General features: G+C 38.8%; 1 protein-coding gene and 1 pseudogene across 12 annotated transcripts in view; one reads left to right on the top strand and one right to left on the bottom strand.

The window, feature by feature from the left end:
• Positions 1-22,666, bottom strand: part of MAPKAP1 (MAPK associated protein 1) — a 267,688-nt gene that overhangs the window by 205,679 nt on the left and 39,343 nt on the right. For all 12 annotated transcript variants that reach the window (XM_032257252.1, XM_032257248.1, XM_032257249.1 and 9 more), the window contains one exon: positions 11,351-11,499. In XM_032257252.1, coding sequence (XP_032113143.1) covers positions 11,351-11,499 — 149 coding nt within the window. The remainder of the gene's footprint in view (positions 1-11,350; positions 11,500-22,666) is intronic.
• On the top strand, positions 12,041-12,119 carry LOC116536065 (annotated as a pseudogene).

The raw sequence follows: 22,666 nt of genomic DNA on the forward strand, positions 1-22,666 counted from the left end.
CTTAGTATTATAAATTCCTGGGATAGAATAAATGTAAAACTAATACAGAGGTAGAGGTGGGAGGATCGCTTGAGCTCAGAAGACCAGCCTGGACAACATAGTAACACCCTGTCTCTTAAAAAAACAAAACAAAACGAAAACTAATACAATGTCATTAGGAGGCCATGAGTCTCACAAATTTAGATTCAAATCCCAGCCATCATTTATCCCTTCTGTGAAGTTTCAGTTTCCTTCTCTGTACCACAGTAATAGGAAGGAATATTATGAGGACTGAACAAATTGCTACATATCAACAGTCCATTAGAAGACTTAGTACAAAATAAGACTCAATAAAATGGAGCTACAGTAATAATGATAAAACTTTCCTTAAAAGGGGACTTAAATCTCATAGGCTAGATTTTATGAACTTTGTTTCTAAACTAAAACAATAACATCATTTAAAAAGACTTGCTTTAAAGCTTAGAAACCTAATGAAATAGAAAGAGGGGAAAAGGTCATCATGGTTGAAAAAAGAATCCAGCAAGTTATTGTTTTGATGCCATAATTAGGAAGAGAAAATGAAAGTCAGCAAAACCACAGTTTTAGAAAAGTGGTTATTAGATTTTCTTCTTTCCACAGTGGAAAAAGTCCTTCCTGTTGAAGAAGGCAGTGAAATTTTATCACAGCTATTGCTATTCATAAATCTTATATCTATTTTAATTCAATCTGGCCCTAGCCTCTGAGTCGCTGCACCACAATTTGATTACTATAACCATACTTTTTAACTGCTGTCAGGAAAGACAGCGCCTTATACAAACATCTGCCGGAACACATGCCTGCGTTCTCCAGCACCAGCCTTAAATCACACTCTGGTGATGAATCTTTATCTGACACTAATACTTTTTAACTTCATACGGACAATTAAAATGAATTGTAGCTAAATGCACATATAACAAATCAATTTAATCTTTGGTTGCATAGCAGCATATTTTGCAAATTTCCTAAACTTACTTTCTTACATGTATCTTTGTCTAGGTGTTAAAACTTCAATTCAACAGAAAGTAAAGTGGAAGTATTAATAAAACACAGCTCTTATGATACAGCCATGTAGTTGCAGTCTCAAGAATAATGTCGTTTGAAATTTATCACTGCCATTTCTAAAAACTTCCACATTTCTACGTGGAGAGTACCATTCTGGGCTTCATTGTAAGAGTGACCAAAGCTGAATCCCTGCCCTGTAAGAATACAATTGAAATCTGGACAAACACACTAAGGATGAGAAACAGGCTCAGATATGAGCGGTAGAGAGTGTTCATCTACTCATCTACAGTGCCTATCACATTTGCTCTCTAGTTTGTCGTTCCTGGTTCTGCTCCTTTGCTCAATCAGGTATACCTGATGTCATGGGCCACTGTCACAGTCCTCAGCACTGGGCACAATCATTCACGTGAAGTATGGTTCCTCCGCTTGATGACCATATGGCTGCTCTTGTCTTCAAGTTCCCCAAGGGCAGTTAGCTCCATCTTATTTATCAGTACATGGTACAGAGCTGGTGTGCAATAAATGTTTGAAATGAGCCAGTACAGTGTGGTGCCTAGTAAATAATGTATTCGATGGATGGAGATGTATGAATGAATCCACTCTGCACATGAAAATAAACATTTGTGGGGCACAAACCAGATTCTATGCGTGAAAGCATTCCCCTTCTCCAGTCCCAGTATCTCATTATTTATTTATTTTTTACAGGTAAGGAAATTAAGGCTTACAAGATGCAGTAATTTGCCCAACCCACATAACTGATAAAAAGATCTAAATAAGTCTGTCAGGTTTCAAGTCCACTGGTAAAGGAAAAAAAAAATTTTTTTTGCGACCAAGTTTCGCTCTTGTCACCCAGGCTGGAGTACAATGGCACAATCTTGGCTCACTGCGATCTCCACCTCCCGAGTTCAAGTGATTCTCCTGCCTCAGACTCCCAAGTAGCTGGGACTACAGGCATGCACCACCACACCCGGCTAATTTTGTATTTTTAGTAGAGACAGAGTTTCTCCATGTTGGTCAGGCTGGTCTCAAACTCCCGATTTCAGGTGATCCCCCACTTTGGCCTCCCAAAGTGCTGGGATTACAGGCGTGAGCCACTGCGCCTGGTACCAAAACTTTTGTTTTTAAATTTTGAAACAATTCAAATATTAACTGTTTTTGTTTTCTCTGTAACAATCACTGCAAGAGTCTAGGAAAAAGAGCTGTGGTACTGGAATAAGAAATAAAGGAGCTGAATACCAGCTCTGCCTCATACTAGTGGGAAATCCTTGAACACATCACTTTGTCTCTCTCAGCCTGTTCCCTCACTTGGAGCTAATACTCCCTAGATCACTGTTCGGTTAGCATAATTAAGAGGAAAGTTCCAATGTATACAGAAAAGATTAACTCTTCAAAATTTGCAGTTTTCCCATCTGTACCCCCATACATCTCATTGATGTCAATCACCTCCCTTATCACAACTCTGGAAACTTAAAGCCAAAAAGAATCCAAGAGGTAATCTAGGCCACATTCCTGATTCTAAACATGCAGAAATCAAGACTCATAGATGTGAAATGACTTGTCCTACACCAGAGAAAAAGAATTGCATGGCCAGGACTAACACTCAAGTCTTCTGACTCCCTGTCAGTGTTCCTTCTACAACATGGCGTCACAGTCCTGGAAATCAAGTTTCCATTTTGTAAATATGAATGTCATTAAGAATGAAAATAAAAGTCTCTGAGAATTAGAGTACCTATGCCCAGCTAGGTAACACTTGGGTACACATTGGAATTTTCCTCTTAATTATGCTAACCAAACAGTGATCTAGGGAGTATTAGCTCCAAGTGAGGGAACAGGCTGAGAGAGACAAAATGATGTGCTCAAGGATTTCCCACTAGTATGAGGCAGAGCTGGTATTCAGCTCCTGTATTTCTTATTCCAGTACCACAGCTCTTTTTCCTAGACTCTTGCAGTCACTGTCATTTGATTTCTCGGGATAGATGTCTTCAAGATAGTAAAATCAGGGCCTTGTTCTTCAAGGGAGAGAAATCTCTCCGCTGTAAATCATGCAGAACAAAGTGCCTTAGGATGAGAAGGCTGAATGTAAAATCTCACCTTCCATAATCCCCTCCATACCTACAAGGATTGTCTCCTAGGCTAGACCTCAGTGCCTGGTATCATTCCAACCAGATTCCCTCTGCTAACCTAGTAATTAATTGGGTAGTGAGAAGGTAGTACAACAACAGTAATCTCGTTGTAACAAAAATAATTCCATGTTGTTTACCTCTTAGTCCCCTAACCTCCAAGAATTACCATCAGCACTTGTCTTAAATGACACCTGACATCTGCCTCATTTAAAATTACTCTCCTCGAAAATAAAAGAATAAAATTACCCTATTGTTTTCTCCCCTGAACAGCCTGGTGAGTCGGGTTGGGCATCTGAGCGCACATCCCCATTATCTGAGGGGAAGTGACTGATGGGAGAGGAAGTGTCTGGAAGGTGACTAATGTCTGAAGGCAATTCCTTAGCCAGTTCCAAGGCTGGCTGACTAGTGAGAACAAAGAAGAAACTTCTGGCTGCTCTCTCACCTCAGACAGCACTGCCTCAGATTCCCCAAACACACACCAGACAAGTAGGGTATACCCCTCCTCCCAAAAAGATGTACAGTGTCATCAAGGACATAACAGCCTATCATCTGTAGTCAGCAGGTCTAAAACAGCTGAAATGGGAATGTCCACCTCATTCTTGGCCCTCTTTCAGTGATTCCTAATTCAGGGTGGTTTCATTATCCATCCAGCTCTACAAGCCAGACACAGACCAGGAAATCATCCTTCAAACCCCCTTCTAACCCTGCTCCCTACATACATCATCAAATCCTACCACTTTTGCCTACTATTAAGTATCTCTTAAATTCATTCACTCCATCTTCATCCCAATAAGTAAGCCCAAGTTACCACTCTCTCACCCACAGCACTGCAAAAAATGTCTTGATTAGTCTCTCTATCCTCGCAAACCCTTCTCAGGGATATACTCTGCAGCACAGCCCCACAGGTATTTTCAAAACAAATCTGATTACCTCACCTCTCCATTTAAATCCTTGTCCAAGGCTTCCCGTGCCATTAGGTTAAAGAGAACACCTCTACTAGTCATACCTGGTCTGCTCCCAGAGCTTCACCTTTCACCAAGATCTACTTCACCCTAGGGCTCCAGTCACACAACTTTCTTTTGGTTCCTGAAAATTCCCAAGCTCCCCTTGCCTCAGACCTTCTGTTCCCCCGTCTCATCCCCCTTTTCTTAGCTCTTACTCATTCTTTAGATCTCAGATCAAGAGATGTTAACCCGAGCCTAACAACCATGTTCTTTCCATGGTAAAATTCTGCCTTCCTTTGAAAAGCCTTAAGCCAATGGTGAATTCTACCTCTCATGGAATTTTTAGAAGATGGCTCCACAACCAAAGGAAGCCACCACACACTGGCAAGGTTCACAACTCACTACAGAAATGAGGCCTAGACAGAGAGCTCAGAGTAGAGGCAGTAGTTTTAAGAACTCAGCATAAAGGGTTTAACTTTAGAGTGCCGAAAATATTTTGCTGTGATTCCTATTTAACTCATTATAAATTGACCATCAAGACAAAAATTCCAACGTCTTCCCTTGGGATTTTCGGTATAACATGAAGCAACAGCAAGAGGAGAGAGCTAATATAATGGTATAAGGGGGAAAAAAATCTCACAAAGAGATTTCTTTAATGAATTTGACCCTTATTTTTCAGACACTATCTTGCTCTGTCACCTAGGCTGGAGTGCAAGTGGTCCAACCACAGCTTACTGCAACTTCAACCTCTTGGGCTCAAGTGATCTTTCCACTTCAGCTTCACACCATGCTGTGGTTACAGGTATGAGACACTGCCCCCAGCAATCCTTCTATACCGTATACTGTAATGTGTAAAAGGTAGTGAATATCTAATCTGTATCTTCTTTTATTAATATAATAGACTAACAAAAACTGATCTATGAAAGGAAGAGTAGCAAAATATAGTCATAGAGATAAATAGCCAAGAGAATAACTGCTAACATCATGTTGAGACTTTCTTAAAAAAAAATGTATGTAGATGGGGCGCAATGGCTCACACCTGTAATCCCAGCACTTTGGTAGGCCGAGGCGGGCATCACCTAAGGTCAGGAGTTTGAGACGAGCCTGGTCAACATGGTGAAACCCCGTCTCTATTAAAAATACAAAAATTAGCCAGGTATGGTGGCAGGTGCCTATAATCCCAGCTACTTGGAAGGCTGAGGCAAGAGAATTGCTTGAACCCGGGAAGAGGAGGCTGCAGTGAGCCGAGGTGGTGCCACTGCACTCCAGCCTGGGCAACAGATCAAGACTCTGTCAAAAAAAATATATATATATTACGTAAATGAAGCCAATGAACAAGTGAGACAAACAGCTCCTAATTCAAAATATAGTCACCCTAGATTTGTCTCTTATTGGGCACTAAGCAAGCAAAGCCCTGGAGAACTCTTACTGAAAGAAGCAGTGGCAGACTTTCAGTATTATGAAGACAGCTTCTTTCTTCACTCATGGTTACCGCTGCATCTCTACTAGCTGAGAAGGGGGTGGGAGCAAAGGAGAGGAAGTAAGGCCAGAAGGCCCTTAGGCTGAAGTCCACTGCCTCAGCTCAGGTAGCATTAAGTAAAAGCTGCTTTCTAGAAATACAGCCAACAATAAAAAGCCCAGGCTACATTTGTTTTCGGAAAGAGATCCAGAAGCAAATGTAGCTTAACTTATTAGAAGGGACTATTCCCACAATAATAGCACATTTTCCAAGTTCAGATGAGGTGCCTTTTCCCCTAAGGGCAATTTTTCTTTTTACATGATTTCAATTCGCTGACCTTTTCTGAGTTTGCAACATTTCTTGGTGGCTTTGAGCTTTTCTGCAAAGTTTTAAGTGATTTTCTTTGAAGAGAGCTATTTAATGCCAATGATTGTAGAAAACATTTGTTCATAATTATCCAGACATAGACTGGAACAATGCTGAAACAAGAACAGCATGCAAAAATGTATTTAAGGACTATCATCCCAAAATGCTGCTAAAAGCTATTAACCAGTATGTGTTAATTGCCACAGCATTCATATTAATTTTCACTTCAGGCTCGACATTGTGGAATATTTCCCCTGATACATTTTAAACAAAGTTTAATTTAAGGAACTGCTTCTATCAACACTTATGAAAATTAACAGCCAAGCAATTAGCACTCATGAATTATCCCTTCCCCCATGCTCTCTGCAGCTTCCCTGTTAAAACAGTTTCTAACAGAGAAATGGTTACTTTCTAACAAGTTAACACAATCAAAGTCACAGTTGTCTATATGAGCCCGAACTGGTTTGCTCTTTCAAGCACTTGTCAAGTCAAACATTCCCCTTATATTTAGAAAATAATATTTAGCTAAGCCCAAAAAGTAGGATATTTAACATTTTAGAAACTGCCAAGCAATTATCAATATTGAACCATTTTCTCACCCAAGGTTTAAAAAAAATGACCATCCAAAGGAAATAATTACTTGCCTCAGTCTTCCTAGGGAAGGACCAAAACCCCACTGGACTTCCTGAACTTCAACATGCAGACCGTTTTCATCTATTCTGCTATACTTCTTCTTTAAGACACTATTCTATGGCTTTTAAAAACACATTCCCTCTCACTCAATCCTGTCAACCACCTAATGAAATACTTGAAAGACACGTCACTGCCCCATTGTCAATGCCCTGTGCCACCCCTTTACAAAGAGAAAGTAGCAGAAGTGGGATATTTGTTCAGTGCTTCTGTGCTATACATTCTGCTAAACACATCCTGCTCATTTCATCCTCGTAAGGAAGATACACTGTCATTTCTTTCATGTGTCAGGACTGGAACTTGTAAAGAAGAAAAAAAATTTTCCTTGTAAATGTTTGGATGGGGCCCCGGTAACAAGAGACAGAGTAACAAAGACAAGCACACACATTTATTTAACCTAAATATTACATGACACAAAGCCTTCATAAGAAAAGGAAAATCCAAGAAACCATTGGTTAAATCTGAGGGTTTTTATATTAGGTTTGACAAAAAGTATAAAGTCACAGGAAAATATGATAGGAAAAAGGTAGGAAGTAAGTGTGGTAAACTGTGGGGAAATTTAGCAACACCTGTTCTTTGAGATTCATCTTCGGAGATGAGGACGCTCCTTTCTTCCAGGCAGAGGAAGGAAACGTCTCACGTGAGGGCCTTGTGACCTGCTTTAAGGAAGAAGGGCAGGGGAAGATCAGAGTTCTTCCTGCCATTTCTCAAATTCCTTTAGCTTGTGATATTCAATATTTCAAGGTGTCACATTTTGGGGTAGTGTGTCCGGAGCTTCATGAGGTTAAGTAACTAGCCTGAAGTCACACCATACGTGGAGCCATGAGGATTCAAGCTGAGGCTTTACTACAGAATAGGTTGCTTTACTCAATTATGCTGCCTCTCAGTGTGCTAGATGCTTCATCCTAGAGTTATCCTGTTTGATGGTCTTATGAGCCTTGTGAGGAACTCACGCTCATCTTCTTTCAGAGGTGAAAAAACTGACTGAAATGACACAGCTTGCTAATCAGTACCTTTTTTTTTTTTAATTAATAACTGTATTCACAGGAAATGGGTACAGTGATGGTCTACTAAGGATATCTGCAAATGCAATTTGACCAGAACAGTGATCATGTACTAGCAAAAGATTCTCAACAAAGTGATTCGGCATAAAATGGGAAAGGTTAGATTTCCTTTTTAAAACAGGAACTAATCTGAAACAGGTGGAGAAACAGGGCAGAAAATCAACAGATTTTGAGGCACTTAAATCAGTACTGAACGTCTACTGCCTCTCAGCAAAGCCCACTCCCTGATCACCTCAAAGCAACCTCTTGTCACAACCAACATTTCCCACATCCAGTGAAGTCAGGACCGGCACAAGAAGTTTTCTAATTGTCTCAACCTTTAGAATAGAGGTTTGGTTTTGTTAATAAGGCTCTTCAGAGGTTCCTTCTCAACAATGCTTAAGAATTCAGGCAAATGGCTGAGGCCAGTTTTGCTGTGTCTGACGAAAGCATGCCCTAAAACTGCTTGGCAAGCAGCCTTGAACTTTCTTCAAATGATCAGTAAACAGTTACTGATAATTTAGAGTCTAAAACAAATCACAGACAGCATCACCCATTTGCTAAAGAAATAATATCAACACAATAAACCTGACTCAAAAAATTGTCAAAATGACAACAAAGCACATGCCGAAGTACAGCCTTTCCCTCTCAATTTCACGCCTGAAAAAATTATTAGCCAACCACAATTTTAAAAGCTTCGTATAAAATTATTAACCAGCTACAGGAACCAAAAATTACTTGGAAATATTCACTTTAATTGCCCACAATAGCTAAGAGATGCTCACCCTTAGAATCATTAAAACCAACAATCCAGTTGGCACAAACTGTTAAGAACACTAGATGTGCCTGCTTGACTACAATGTAATCGTAAAGCCATAGCAAAAGCAAAATCCTTTCCTCAAATCTAACACTAGTTTAATCTTAAGGAGGATTTCACAGCAGTTAGTCTCTTGAGGAAATACATAATTAAGTAGTTTTTTAGCATATTTAATTAGACCCCAAACTCTTCCCTGTCCCCTTCTCTCCCCAATTATGTACTATTTGCCCAAGAGACCTAAGCAACTCAGTTAATTATGTAAATAAGGCAAGAGTTATTCCCAAGAAAAACATTGTGAATATTTGTAGGGAAAAAAAAAACTGTACATATTTTAGAGGCTTTAACAAACCTTTGTAAAAAAAAAAAAAAAAAAAAAGAGAGTATCAAAACACACAGAAAACCCTTACATTTGAGGCAAAAAGCATGGCGTTCCAATGACAAGACAGTGAATCATTAAAACAAGACACTCATTTCATTTCTTAAATATGAGCTGAATAAAAATAAAATAATTTTAAGTTACAACAGTAACAAAAATTTAGTGCTGAACGTCAGATGATTTATGGGAGGAATCAATCTGGAAATTATTAAAGTCGACTCTCACGGAAAAGGCTTTATTATCAAGGGGTTGACATGATCTTAACTCTAGAGGCAGCCGTGGTGCTGTTATAACTACTACAATCCCATTATTATGCAATCACAAAATGCTAATTTGATCATTTTGAGGTGTTATTTGAATAGTCATTTTAATTTCTAGGTTACAAAAAGGCTTGACTCAAGTATAATTCTCTATTAATCATTGAGATGTCATTGAATATCATATTGATGCATTTCACAAAGATAAAGACTAATTTAATATGTACAGTACAATATCCTTCAAATATTAGCCATTTTCATTATATATCTGCCAAATGCATCGATATTAAATAATAGATGAGAACAAGGGTTTAATTGTATTTTAACAATTGCAATATGTAAGATAATAATACAATAGCATCACATAAGATAGACTTATCAATATCTAGATCTTTCTTAATCAATGCATAATGGTGACTGCTCTGCACTCACATCCTTTGTGGATTACAAATGGACTTGCTATGACAAAAGCATTGAGAATCTTCAGTGTAAACACACATCTAGCAAGAATAATTCCTTTGTGACTAAGGAAATGGTTTACTTTTTTATTTTCCTGCTGGCACTTCAGAACTTAGATATACACACACCAAGCAGAGTTCACAACCTTGTGACAAATCCAAACCTAAGTAATTAATAATAAAGTCTATGGTATAAAGAAAATTCTAGAATATTTTAAAAGATCTGTGCTTTTTGATATAAACACATTATCACACATTAATTATTCCAGAAATTACATCTCAAACGAGATGGTATCAGGCAATGGAAGCAAATAAATTCTAACTGCTTAATCTAATCCCAATAATAACTTCTCGCATATCTAAATGAATCCATTGCAGTATTTTTTTAAAATCCTATACAGTCCAACTCGCCATTTTCCAGAGGCTGACATTCCTGTCCCCTGGGGGAACTTCCTTCACTGTGCTACATCCCACAAAACAGGAGAAGGCAGCAAGGGCAGAGGAAAGAGAAGCTTTACATCAATACAATCTGTAATTTACTAAAAGTGCTTTCAGATGTTTTTTGGAGGAAACTTCCTGAGCATATTAGGATCTATTATTTATGTATTTTGTTTCTAGTTCTTGCTCTTCTTCCCCAGAAACATCAATAACCTCATGTGCTGATGGCCATACAAGCTTACTTAAACCTATGGAAGCCTGCTGAATTGTATGAAGTAAAAGTCTTTCTAAGAGAAAACATCTCTGCTCAAAGAGGAAAGCTGACAGAGCCAGCTCATGAAAAAAAAAAAAAAAAAAAAAAAAAAAATTCACGCATAAGCGAAAAGCTATATGTTTTTTTAACTGCAATGGTTTTGAAATAAGACAAATTACACACGACCCCTCCAGGCAAAGAGCTATATCACTCAGCACCCCACACCACTGCCAGACAGCAAACATCATGGCAATAAATACAAAAATCAACCACTATTGTCTTCTGAAAAAGGCCCTGTTCAGGTCAGCATGGAGACACAGGATGGCAGGGGGTTGGGAAGGGGTGTTGCACATGCAACCAGGATCCACCTGAAATAGTGGCCATTTTTCTAAAAGGAAAATAAACACACTTTAATTTTATAACAGCAAATTGTTAGCACAAACAGGCAAAAAATAAAATTATCCTCCATAGCGAGTGTTGAGATCTCCCTATAGTGAGATACTGAAATGCAAGCAATAGCCTAGAATTCTGAAATGAAGCTGGTTTCAACAATCTACAATTATAATAAAGAATCAGCCAAGACAATGGAAATTGCCTCCCAGAACCACTTTCAAGGCTTTCCCAACACAATTTGAGTTTGATTAATCACAATCTAACTAATCCAACTTCTCAAGTATGCTTAGGAGATAAAACAGATGAAAAATCCACACATACATATTTCTCTCTCCCTCCCCCTACCCTTTCTCTCTCTCATATATATAAACATATATAAAAACATTTATATATATATATATACACACACGCATACATATAAATATGTTTGGGAGGATTAAAACACAACAGTCCTGAGATAGCTACACACAGAGAAAGAATGAAAGATCACAGGACTGTTTTTGTTTTTAATTCTCCCAAATATATTACTGTGAAAACAACAGAGCCCAAATTCATACCTTTGCATCAACAGTCTTAGAAAATGTGAGTGACATTCTGTAACTGTCAACTGACATTCTATGAAGCATTTCTGAAACCTTAAATCTAATAATAATACCAACAACTCCACTCAATTACATTTTTACTTAAAGGGACAAAGTCTCATTTTTACTTACCTTGCCATCAAATTTGGAATACTCGTTAAAGGGGTTATTCAGCTGCAGAGGACACTGCTCTAGGCGTACAGATAATATTGACTGCTTTCCAGAAATTGGAGGCTTCTCTTTGAGAGATTTTTTTTCAAACAGTGACTTTAACTCCTGGGCTGTGACACAAGAGGAAGATAAAAACATCTTTGTGATTACACAGAGACAACTTGTCTACGTTCCCTAAAAAGTCTTCCTTGGAACCTTAAGGAGAGAGCATCCAGGGACATGTTCAGGTCGGATGTATGAAGAAAGCCCACAATAAACTGTGCACTGAAAAGGCCAACCATGGAAAAACGTGCTGACCAGGATAGTCAATTTGGAAAGAGCAGGGCTTAAGGGAGGGGGCAACAAAGGAGCCATTTTATAAGAAGAGCACTCACGGCCAGGAGACCTGAGCTTTGGCCTGGCTTTGCCACTAACAGCAAGCTATGTGTTAGCGGACCCTTCTCTAAATCTCTCTGGGCTTGTTAAACAAGATAATCTCAAAGATCTCTCATGCCTCTAATATTATGTGATTTTGGAATTCTAGTTCTTCAAGATCAAGATCCACTTACTAATCCTCTAACACTCTCCAATTGCACCTTGCACAAACTCTTGATGCCAAAGATGAGGAGGAGAAAAAGAGAAAGGGTATTCATAATAATAGTAGCTAACATTACTACTTCTCGGCCTTTTGGCTAAGATCAAGTGTAGTAACAGTAGCTAACATTTATTTAGCAAGCCAATATAACTCATTTAATCCTCATAACAAGCCTATGAGGTAGATACTAGCGTTATCTTAAATTTGTCAATGTGGAAACAAGCTTAGAATATTTTGAGTAGCATTAGACCACACAGCTAATAAGTAACAGAATTAGGATTTGTACCCAACCAAGGTTCTTATACATTAGGGCACTAATGAACAAAGTAGATACTCAATAAATTTTTTTGCATGAATGATTGAAATAATTCAGATTAAATTATTACTAAATGTGAATCTTCAGTTCTTATTCATTAGTGAACCAAGACAAGTTCCATATCTTTTCAAAGATCATTTAATTATCTAAATCAATTGGAATATCAATCAAGGTGGTGGTAGCCAGATGGTAAGTACATGAGGGTCATTATATCTTTTATTTTTGTGACTATCAGGAAATGTCCACACTTAAGTTTTTAAGTAAATCAACCTGAGACTTTAAAATCTGCAATAACCATGTTCAACCCCATTCCACTTTAGTATAATCAAATTAAACTAAGAGAGATAACAGAACTCCAAAACAGTCACTTAGAACTTGCCAAAAAATGTAACTGCAGCTGGGCACCATGGCTCAAACCTATAATCACAGCACTTTGGAAAGGTGGGAGGATCACTTGAGCACAAGAGTTCAACATAATCAACATATTAAACACAGATCTGAATTGGAATTAGATTACAATTCTATTAAAGTAATACTTTAAATATGGGAAGTACTTTTCTACCTGTAATCTATGACCAGTTTCATGGTTACAACTGGGAAAGAAATGATCCTTTATTAAGCATCTATTATGGGCTAGGATCAATACTAGGTATTTTCCTCACCTGGCAGTCTTCACAGATCCTAAGAGAGATGTTACTACTAGCTCCACGAAGAAACTGAGGAATCCCAAACATAGGCAAGGTACAGATGTTACACAGCTGTTACCAATAGGGTTAGATGCAAGGTGATGCTATAACTAACCCTTTCATTCTCAGACATTCACACTCAAACCTCTCTCCTCAACCTAACATCTCCTCCCCTCTTGCTCCTTTGTTGATGCTTGGAGAAATAGAAACAGCTAAAGAGAACTTCTGCATGCTTTCATCTGCACTTCTATCTGCCTGTCCTCCTACTACCATGGATGAGCTCCCTCTGCCCCTACCTTAGGCCAGCCCTTCCCTTGTGCTCTAGATCCCATCCCTCTTGTCATGAACAGCTCTCTAGCAATTCTCCTATCTCTCTTCCATTGTCAATTTTTCTCTTACTGGATTAGTCACATCAGCACACAGTGCGGCTCATTAGAGAAAAAAAAAAAAAAGCCTCCATCTATCCCATACTCCCTCCCTTCTGGTTACCATCCTATTTTTCTGCTTCTCAAAATGTCCGTCTATATTCTTACTGTCCAGTCCTTCCACTCCCATTCTCTCAAATCCACTCCAATCAGGCATTCAGGCCACACTTCTCCACCGAAACAGCTTTCACTGAGGTCACCAATGATCCCTTTGTTGATAAATCTGTTGGCTAGTTTTTAATCCTCATCTTACAAGATGCCTTGGCAGCATTTGATACAGTTCATCACTCCCCTCCTATTCTAACATTTTTTTCACTTGCTGCCCAGGACTCCACTCTATCTGGCTCTTACATTCTCTCTCAGGCTACTCCTTCTCCGTCACTCTGCTAACTCCTCTCATTTCCCCCTTGAATCACTGGGACTTCCCAAGGCACAGCACTTGGACCTCTTCTTAATCTACATTCACACCATTGGTGATTTCATCCAGTTGTATGCTTTTAAACATCATCTATAAGGGGCAAAACTAAATTGTGTTGACACAAATCAGAACAATGCTTGCCTCTGGAGAGTGGAATGACTAAAAGGGGGCACCAGGGAACTTTTTTGGGGTGACAGAATTGCTCCATACTTGTCTAGGATGCTAGTTATATAAATGTATATGTCTGTCAAAAGTCATTGAGCTGTACAATATTTGTACATTTCACTATATGTAAAGCTACCTCAAGAAAAGTAAAGAAATAAAAAGGGAAACTACAAATAAATATCCTCTACATGCAAGTAACTCTCCGTGGTTATTTCTAACCCTAAACATTTCCAGAAATTATAGACTCACTCATCCAACTTTCCACTTGACACTTCCACTTGGATGTCCACTAGGCACCTCAAGCGTTACCTATCCCTAACCAAACTCTTGATCTTTCCCCAAAGCTCCCACTCCCATAGTCTCCTCAGTTATGGCAATTCAGTCCCGTTAGACCAAAACCTTGGGAGTCATCCTGACTCCTTTCTTACCTCCTACATCCTACTCCTCAACAAACACTTCAAAAGCTATTCAGAACCGCGGCTACCGCTAGCAACGCTGTATTATCATCACCACCTTCAAATCCACCTTACTGTTTCTGCCCTTGCCCTGGCCACCCCGACCCTTGTTTCTTCCTGACACAGCAGCCAATATGAGTCTTCTAAAGGACAAGTTATAAACTTCAGAATAAGGAGAAAAACTGATAAATCTGACCACATAAAAATAAAACTTTTGTATGGGAAAAAATTAGTAAAAAGACAAATAATAAATTAGGAAAGAATAAAGGTCAATATTCCTAACATATAAATATTCTAAAAGATGCACTGAACAACACACATAGAAAAAAAAGACAAAAAATATGAAATGTTCACAGAACAAGAAATGTAAACAGCTCTTAAACAAATGGAAAGATTCTCAACCACATGCATAATAAGAGATATGCAAATTAAAACTACATTCCCATCAGATTGGCAAAAATCTAAAAGTTTGAGGCTCCGAGGACATAGATACTTCATATGTTACCAGTGGGAACATGAAGCAGCAAAAGTCCTATGAAAGGGAATTTAGAAGATCAAGGAAAATCACATGTACATTTACCCTCTGACTGAACAATACCACTTAGATATACTGGTAAAGCAAAACTTTAAAAATTATGCATAAGGCTGGGCGCGGTGGCTCAAGCCTGTAATCCCAGCACTTTGGGAGGCCGAGGCGGGTGGATCACGAGGTCAAGAGATCGAGACCATCCTGGTCAACATGGTGAAACCCTGTCTCTACTAAAAATACAAAAAATTAGCTGGGCATGGTGGCACGTGCCTGTAATCCCAGCTCCTCAGGAGGCTGAGGCAGGAGAATTGCCTGAACCCAGGAGACGGAGGTTGCGGTGAGCCGAGATCGCGCCATTGCACTCCAGCCTGGGTAACAAGAGCAAAATTCCATCTCAAAAAAAAAAAAAAAAAAAAATTATGCATAAAACTATTCCCTGCAGCGCCATTTGCAAAAGCCTAAAAACAATCAAACATTCCTCACCAGGGCATGGGTTGGCACTGGTACATCTATATCACAGAATATTATTCAGCTGTAAAATGGAATGAAGCTTATGTCTATATATTGCTCCAGAACAATCCTCAGAATATGTTACTAAATGAAAAAAGTATTTTACAAAATAGTATGTAAAGTATGCTATCTTTAATCTAAAAAATGGGGGATATGGGGGATATAAATATGCTTATAGTTTTAAATGAACAAAAAAAACTTTTTAAAAATGACTACAAGAGTGAAGGAAACAAAGTGAAGCTAGATTTCTCTGACTTTATCTTGCTTTTATGTTTTTGACTTTGAAGCCATGTAAATGTTTTAAGTAATTATAAAAGAAAATTAAAATTGTAGCCTCTAAAAGCAAAGGCAAAATGAAATAAATGAACCCAACTATAATAATGGCTTGGCAGATTAACTACAAAGAGGAGAATTATTTTAAATAACTTTTTTACCCAGTAAATGACCCAATTTCTTCAATAAATAAATTATAAGAAAAAAGAGTGAAAGAGAAGCTATAGATTAAAAAATGAGACATTAACCAAAGTAGTAGATGGATCTTGATCCAAATGTGAACAAACCAATGGGAAAAAAGAAAAATTTGAGATAATTAGGGAAATATGAACAATTGGATATTTAATAATATTAAATAATTATTTATTGCCCAGGAGCTGTGGCTCACAACTGTAATTCCAGCATTTTGGAAGGCCAAGGCGAGCAGATCACTTGAGCCCAGGAGTTCAGGACGAGCCTGGGCAACATGGCAAAATCCCATTTCTACAAAAAATGCAAAAATTAGCCAGGAATGGTGACGTATGCCTGTAGTCCCAGCTACTTGGGAGGCTGAGGAGGGAGAATCACTTGAGCCCAGGAGGCTGAGGTTGTAATGATGTTCATGCCACTGTACTCTAGCCCAGGTGAAAGTACAAGATCCTGTCTCAAAACAAAAATTTTTTCTTCATAATTAAAAAATGTTAAATGTTTTTAATGTAATAATTATTAAACATTTCTTATAATTAACAATATAAATAATTTTAAACGATACAAAGAATATTACGATAATATTAATTTTTTGGAGAGTAGTATCACAGTTTTATTACGTGTTAAAAATAAAAAGTATTTAGATATGAAATTATATAGTAGCTAGGATTTGCTTAAAAGTAATCTGGGACGGCTGGTAGTAGAATGTATAAATCAAACAGGACCAGCCACATACTGATCATTGTTGAAGCTGGTAGATGAGTGAAGGGAATTCATTAAACCATTCTTTTTCTGTATGTTTGAAATTTTCTACAATAAGCAGTTTTTTGTTTTTTGTTTTTTGTTTTTGCGACAGTCTCACTCTGTTGCCCAGGCTGAAGTAGAGTGACACAATCTCGGTTCACAGCAATCTCCACCTCCCGGGTTCAAGCAATTCTCATGCCTCAGTTTCCCGAGTAGCTAGGACTACAGGCATGCACCACCACACCCCGCTAATTTTTGTATGTTTAGTGGAGATGGGGTTTCACCATGTTGGCCAGGCTGGTCTTGAACTTGAACTCCTGACTTCAAGTGATCTACCCACCTCAGCCTTCCAAAGTGCTGGGATTACAGGCATGAGCCACTGTGCTCGGCCAAAAAAAAATTTTTTTTAAGGAAATTTAATCTGGGGAAAATAAGTCATGTATCACATCATTACTCTGATCAAATCATCTCAGAGAAAAAATACAATTCTTTACAAGACCCTCCATGACTGGGAACCCCACTACTGACTTCTCTGATCCTACTCTTCACCTTGCTGACTATGCTCTAACCAACAGACATCCTTCCTTGCTATTCTATTTTTTGAATACACCAGGCACATTTCTGCCTCAGAATCTTTGCGCTTGTTGTTTCTTCCTCTTAGAGCACTCATTCCCCCAATATCTGCATGACTCATTCCTCCTTAAGATCTCTGCTCAAACATTACCTTCCTAATGAGGCCTTCCTTGGCCACCCTACACAAAATAGCAAAATCCTCTGCCTAGCATTCCTTATCCCCCTTACCTGGCTATATTCTCCTCCATGCCATTTATCCCATTCTGGCCTATTATGTTTACTGTTTACCCCCAATAGAATATAAGCCCCATGAAGGCAGGGACTTTGTCTTGTTTGCTATTTGTTGAAAGAATAATTTATTAGTTTTTAATAATAAATATTTGTTGAATGAATAACTCTGGACTAGAGAAGTAGAAAAAGGTGTTGCAATAGGGTACAGAAAGGGAGAAGGACGGAGAGAGCAGAAGGGCAGAAAGAAGCCAAGACAAGATGGGGGAAGTCATAAGGGCCTTCCCTGTGGTTCCAAGCCATTCATAAGGTACATGTATACTTCTTGAAAGCCCTCCTTCAAGTAGCTTTTTGTTATCTGCAACTGAAAAGTCCTACCAATATAAACAGTTGGAAGTCCCCAACAAACACAAAACTAAAAAAATAAATAGCCGGGAAATGTAATTATCATCAGCTTTATGAAAATGCACACACTATAGCATTGAGACGGTGAGAATGTGTAATAGAACTTACGCATGGAACACATTAGAACTATAAAGATTTAGCGAGTGGCTGGATACAAAACAAATATATTAAAATAACAGATTTTGGCCAGGTGCAGTTGCTCAGGCCTATAATCCCAGCACTTTGGGAGGCCAAGGCAGGCAGGCAGATCACATGAGGTCAGGAGTTCAAGACCAGCCTAGTCAACGTGGTGAAACCCCATCTCTACTAAAAATAATAAAATTAGCCAGGCATGGTGGCAGGTGCTTGTAATCCTAGCTACTCGGGAGGCTAAGGCAGGAGAATCGCTTGAACCTGGGAGGCGGAGGTTGCAGTGAGCTGAGATCGTGCCACTGCACTCCAGCCTGGGCAACAGAACGAGACTCCCTCTCAAAAAAAGAAAGAAAGAAAGAAAAAGAAAAAGAGAACACCAAAGACTCCTCAAAACCGAAATCTTCAGAAGCAGCTCCTTTCTGTCAATGGTTTGGGAGGAAGCAGAGCAGAGTAGAAAGACTAAAGTCTTTGGGGTCAAACTGTCTAGGAGATGAATTCTGGCTTTACCACTTACTACTTGTAAGTAACCTGAGAAAATTATTTGGCCTCTGAGCACCAGTTTTCTCACCTGTAATAGAGACATATTAACAGCTAATTTGCTGGCTTTGAATGAAGATGAAATAGGCCAGGCACAGTGGCTCACGCCTGCAATCCCAACACTTTGGGAGGCTAAGGTGGGTGGATCATGGAGGAGTTCAAGATTAGCCTCGCCAACATGGCACAACCCTGTCTCTGCTAAATTTTTTTTTTTAATTAGCGAGGCATGGTGGCATATGCCTGTAATCCCAGCCACTAGGGAGGCTGAGGCACAAGAATTGCTTGAACCCCAGGGGCAGACGTCACAGTGAGCCAAGATCACGCTGCTACATACCATCCAGCCTGGCTGACGAAAGAAGACTCTGTCTCAACAACAAAAAAAGATGAATTAAACTTAGTGGCTAACACGCTATATACCCTAAGCTGGTTACTCATCAGAATCACGTAGAGAGCTTTTGAAAACTATAGATTTGTGGGTCCCAACCCCTATCTACTGAATCAAGAATTCCATAGGTGAGGCCTAAAAACTTATAGGGAATGTTATTTTACCATGCACTTTTGGATGCATTTCTGATTTTTATACATCCACTATATTTGGGAATCATTACTCTAAGAAAACAATAATTGAAGTTACATAAAACTTCAGGTACACATAAATAATTTATATAAGATACATTGTTGTTTTGCATTATTATTTAACTCCATGCATAAAAAGCCTTATTTGCCAATTAGACTTCAAACTTATTGAGGAGAGGATTCATGTAGTCCTCCTAGCACTCAGCATAGAATTATTAGGCACACAGGAGTTATAAAAGAAATACTTGTTAAGTGATTCAATGAATAAGGGTAATAGCTAATTATGTAAAGAATAAAATACCAACACCATTTTAAAATAATAAAATTAAAAATATTTGGATCTTAATATGACATTATTCCTAACAAAGTACACTTCTGATGACACCATCTTCACATCTATCCATGCAGTTTTAGTTACAGGAATATTACAAGGATCTTCCGAGATCTGGGGCATTCAGGGTGGTATGGCCATAGACTACAAGGATCTTACTCTAAGGTATTTCATTTATCATGTGGTCTCATGGACTGAGGTATGGACCAGATGATCTCTACAAACCCTTCTATCTCCTCTATGAAAAGGCTACCTTTATGCTGTGTCTTAAAGGATAAACTGGGTGCTGACAGAATAATCGTGGAAGAAAAATACTTCCAGGGAGGTCATCCTATTTAGAATGATGATTCTTCTAGTAGTGAATGAAATAGAACAAAGATAAGAAAACAAACAAAAGGATTTTAGCAAAGCATAAATAGCAGAAAAATGAATGAGGGAATGAAGTCGGGTATGGCGGCACATGCCTGTAGTCCTAGCTACTCAGGAGGCTGAGGCACTTTTGAGTGTAGAGTTTGAGGCCAGCCTGGGCAACCCAGTGAGACCACCAATTCTTTAAGGAGAGAGAGAGAGAGAAAAAGAGAGTGAGAGAAAGAGAGAGAGAGAGAGAGAGAGAGAGAGAGAGAATGAATAAATAATTACCTATCCAAAATTCTCAATAAAGATGAAAAAGATTTAGATGCGGCTTTTCTTGCTGAGAGAGTATGTTTGTGGGAGATGTATAAAAATAGAATGGCTGCTCAGTTTGCCAGGTAGATGTTTAGTGGACTGCTGACTCCACTTTTCTAGCATGCTTCAATACACCAGGAGTGCCAAGCTGTGGTTTAATGATGGAGTCCAGCCTAAGGGAGAATCCAAAGACATTCTTTTGTGCATTGATGAGTTTCACTCCAACCATCAGGAATAACTACCAGGCACGCTGCTGGTCTGGCCAGAATCAGGGATAACAGTTCAAGCATGAACACACACATTTAAGAGCTTCTCCAGAAATAAGACCACAGGCTCAATTATCAAAACCCATGAGACACAGAAAAGAGAAGGAAAGAAACTGAAGGAGGGAAGTATAAGAAGTACACATACACAATGGAGAGTATGGTTACAAATAAAAGCAAAACAGGGGGACATAACTATTTCTCCAGCATATTCTGTGAAACAATGAACAAAAAGTAGATTAGACTTTTAAAAATAAGTAGGGGACCAGACAAAATCCTCTATTACATGTACCAAAATTTAAGCTGAAGAACTTCTCACAGTGTAAAATAGACTGATGCAACTATATTTAGGTACTCTATTCACCATTTTTTTTTTTTGAGACACAGTCTCACTCTGTTGCCCAGGCTGTAGTGCAGTGGTGCGATTTCAGCTCTCTGCAACCTCCACTTCCTAGGCTCAAACAATTCTTGTGTCTCAGCCTCCTGAGTAGCTGGAATTATAGGCACATGCCCAGCTAATTCTTGTATTTTTAGTAGAGGCGGGGTTTCATCATGTTGGCCAAGCTGATCTTGAAACTCCTGACCTCAAGTGATCTGCCTGACTCCTGGCTAATTTTTTGCATTTTTACTAGAAATGGGGTTTCACTATGTTGGCCAGGCTGGCCTCAAACTCCTAGCCTCAAGTGATCTGCCGCCTTGGCCTCCCAAAGTGTTGGAATTACAGGTGTGAGCCACAGCGTTTTGCCTCACTGTATGTTTAACTTATAATTTTTTTAAGATATGGAAGTGAAGAAAGCAAATAAAGGGTGGGTAGAGAGACAGAGGAGCTTAGATAAACTGGTTCTGTATTCACTGATCAAGAAAGATTAATAAGAACTACATTAAGATATATAAAAAATTTTAAGACAGTGAATAAGTGATACAAAGTATTTTCAGTTTATATTAAATACAACAAAGAGAAACATTAACTGGATCAACAGAAGAAGCTAGTCTAGTGAGATTTTGAAAGTATTTAGAGTAAAACTAAAGAGAATTTCAAGAAGAACTACTGCATTCAAGAAGTCAGAATGAGATATAATGAAGAAAAACAAGCAAAATGGAACTTCAAAATCTACAGTCATCACCTAGTAGTAGTCATGAAGAAAATCATACCTATTGAGGATACCTTAGTTTATAATCATAGTAGGAGACATCAAGAAGCACTTTAGAGTGTGGTTTAAGGCAGAGAGACTGGCCTTTACATGCAGCCACAGCTGGACATAAAACACCTCATTATAACACTACCCTCCTTGTTGTGTAACTTTGGCAACTTCATCAAATCTCTAAGTCTTTATCTTATCTGTAAACAACAGCAACGATATCTACACCTTGCAAGATCACTGCAATGGAGGTAATGCATGTAAAGTACCCAGTAGAGCACCACATTTGGGCCGCTGTTACTATAATAAACCTTAGTATTTTTAACCTTTTGATTATCATGTAACAATGGAACCAATCCACAAATATTTATTAGGCATCTATTAGATGCCAATATGATGGTAGGAGGTGCTAGGAGGATATAGAAGACAGACTGCAGACATTTCTTTTAATGGAGAAAAAAAAGAGAAAGTCTAGAAAACATGATATAACGCCTACAAAATATTTTAATAGCATTTTATTTCTGCAACTGTTTTTTTCCCAAGACTTTTCTTCTTGCTGACACTGAAGCTTGAAAGTACATAAGATGCCCAGCCTTTATAAACATACTATATGAAAATATACACCAAATGCTAATAATACCAGCAACATAATGGTTTTTATACTAAGGGAAAAGAATTTGCATATATACAAAAAAGACTGTTACTAGGGCCACTAATGAGGCAAGGAAAAGTCTAGGTTGGAACTGCTAAGGGAAATCTACAACCTAGAAGCCTGTCCAAAATATCATAGGGGCTGGGTGCAGTGGCTGATGCCTATAATCCCAGCACACACTTTGGGAAGCCGAGACAGGTAGATCACTTGAGGTTAGGAGTTCGAGACCACCCTGGCCAACACGGTGAAACCCTGTCTCTACTAAAAAGACAAAAATCAGCCAGGCATGGTGGCATGCACCTGTGGTCCCAGCTACTTGGGAGGCTGAGGCATGAGAATCACTTGAACCCAGGAGGTGGAGGTTGCAGTGAGCTGAGATGGTGCCACTGCACTCCAGCCTGGGTGACATAGCCAGACTCTGTCTCAAAAAATAGATATGTATTGGCTGGGCACAGTGGCTCATATCTATAATCCCAGCACTTTGGGAGCCCAAA

This window comes from Sapajus apella, unplaced genomic scaffold, assembly GCF_009761245.1.
Source record: "Sapajus apella isolate SASKATOON/1434 unplaced genomic scaffold, GSC_monkey_1.0 scaffold97, whole genome shotgun sequence".
NCBI classification, from domain to species: Eukaryota; Metazoa; Chordata; class Mammalia; order Primates; family Cebidae; genus Sapajus; species Sapajus apella.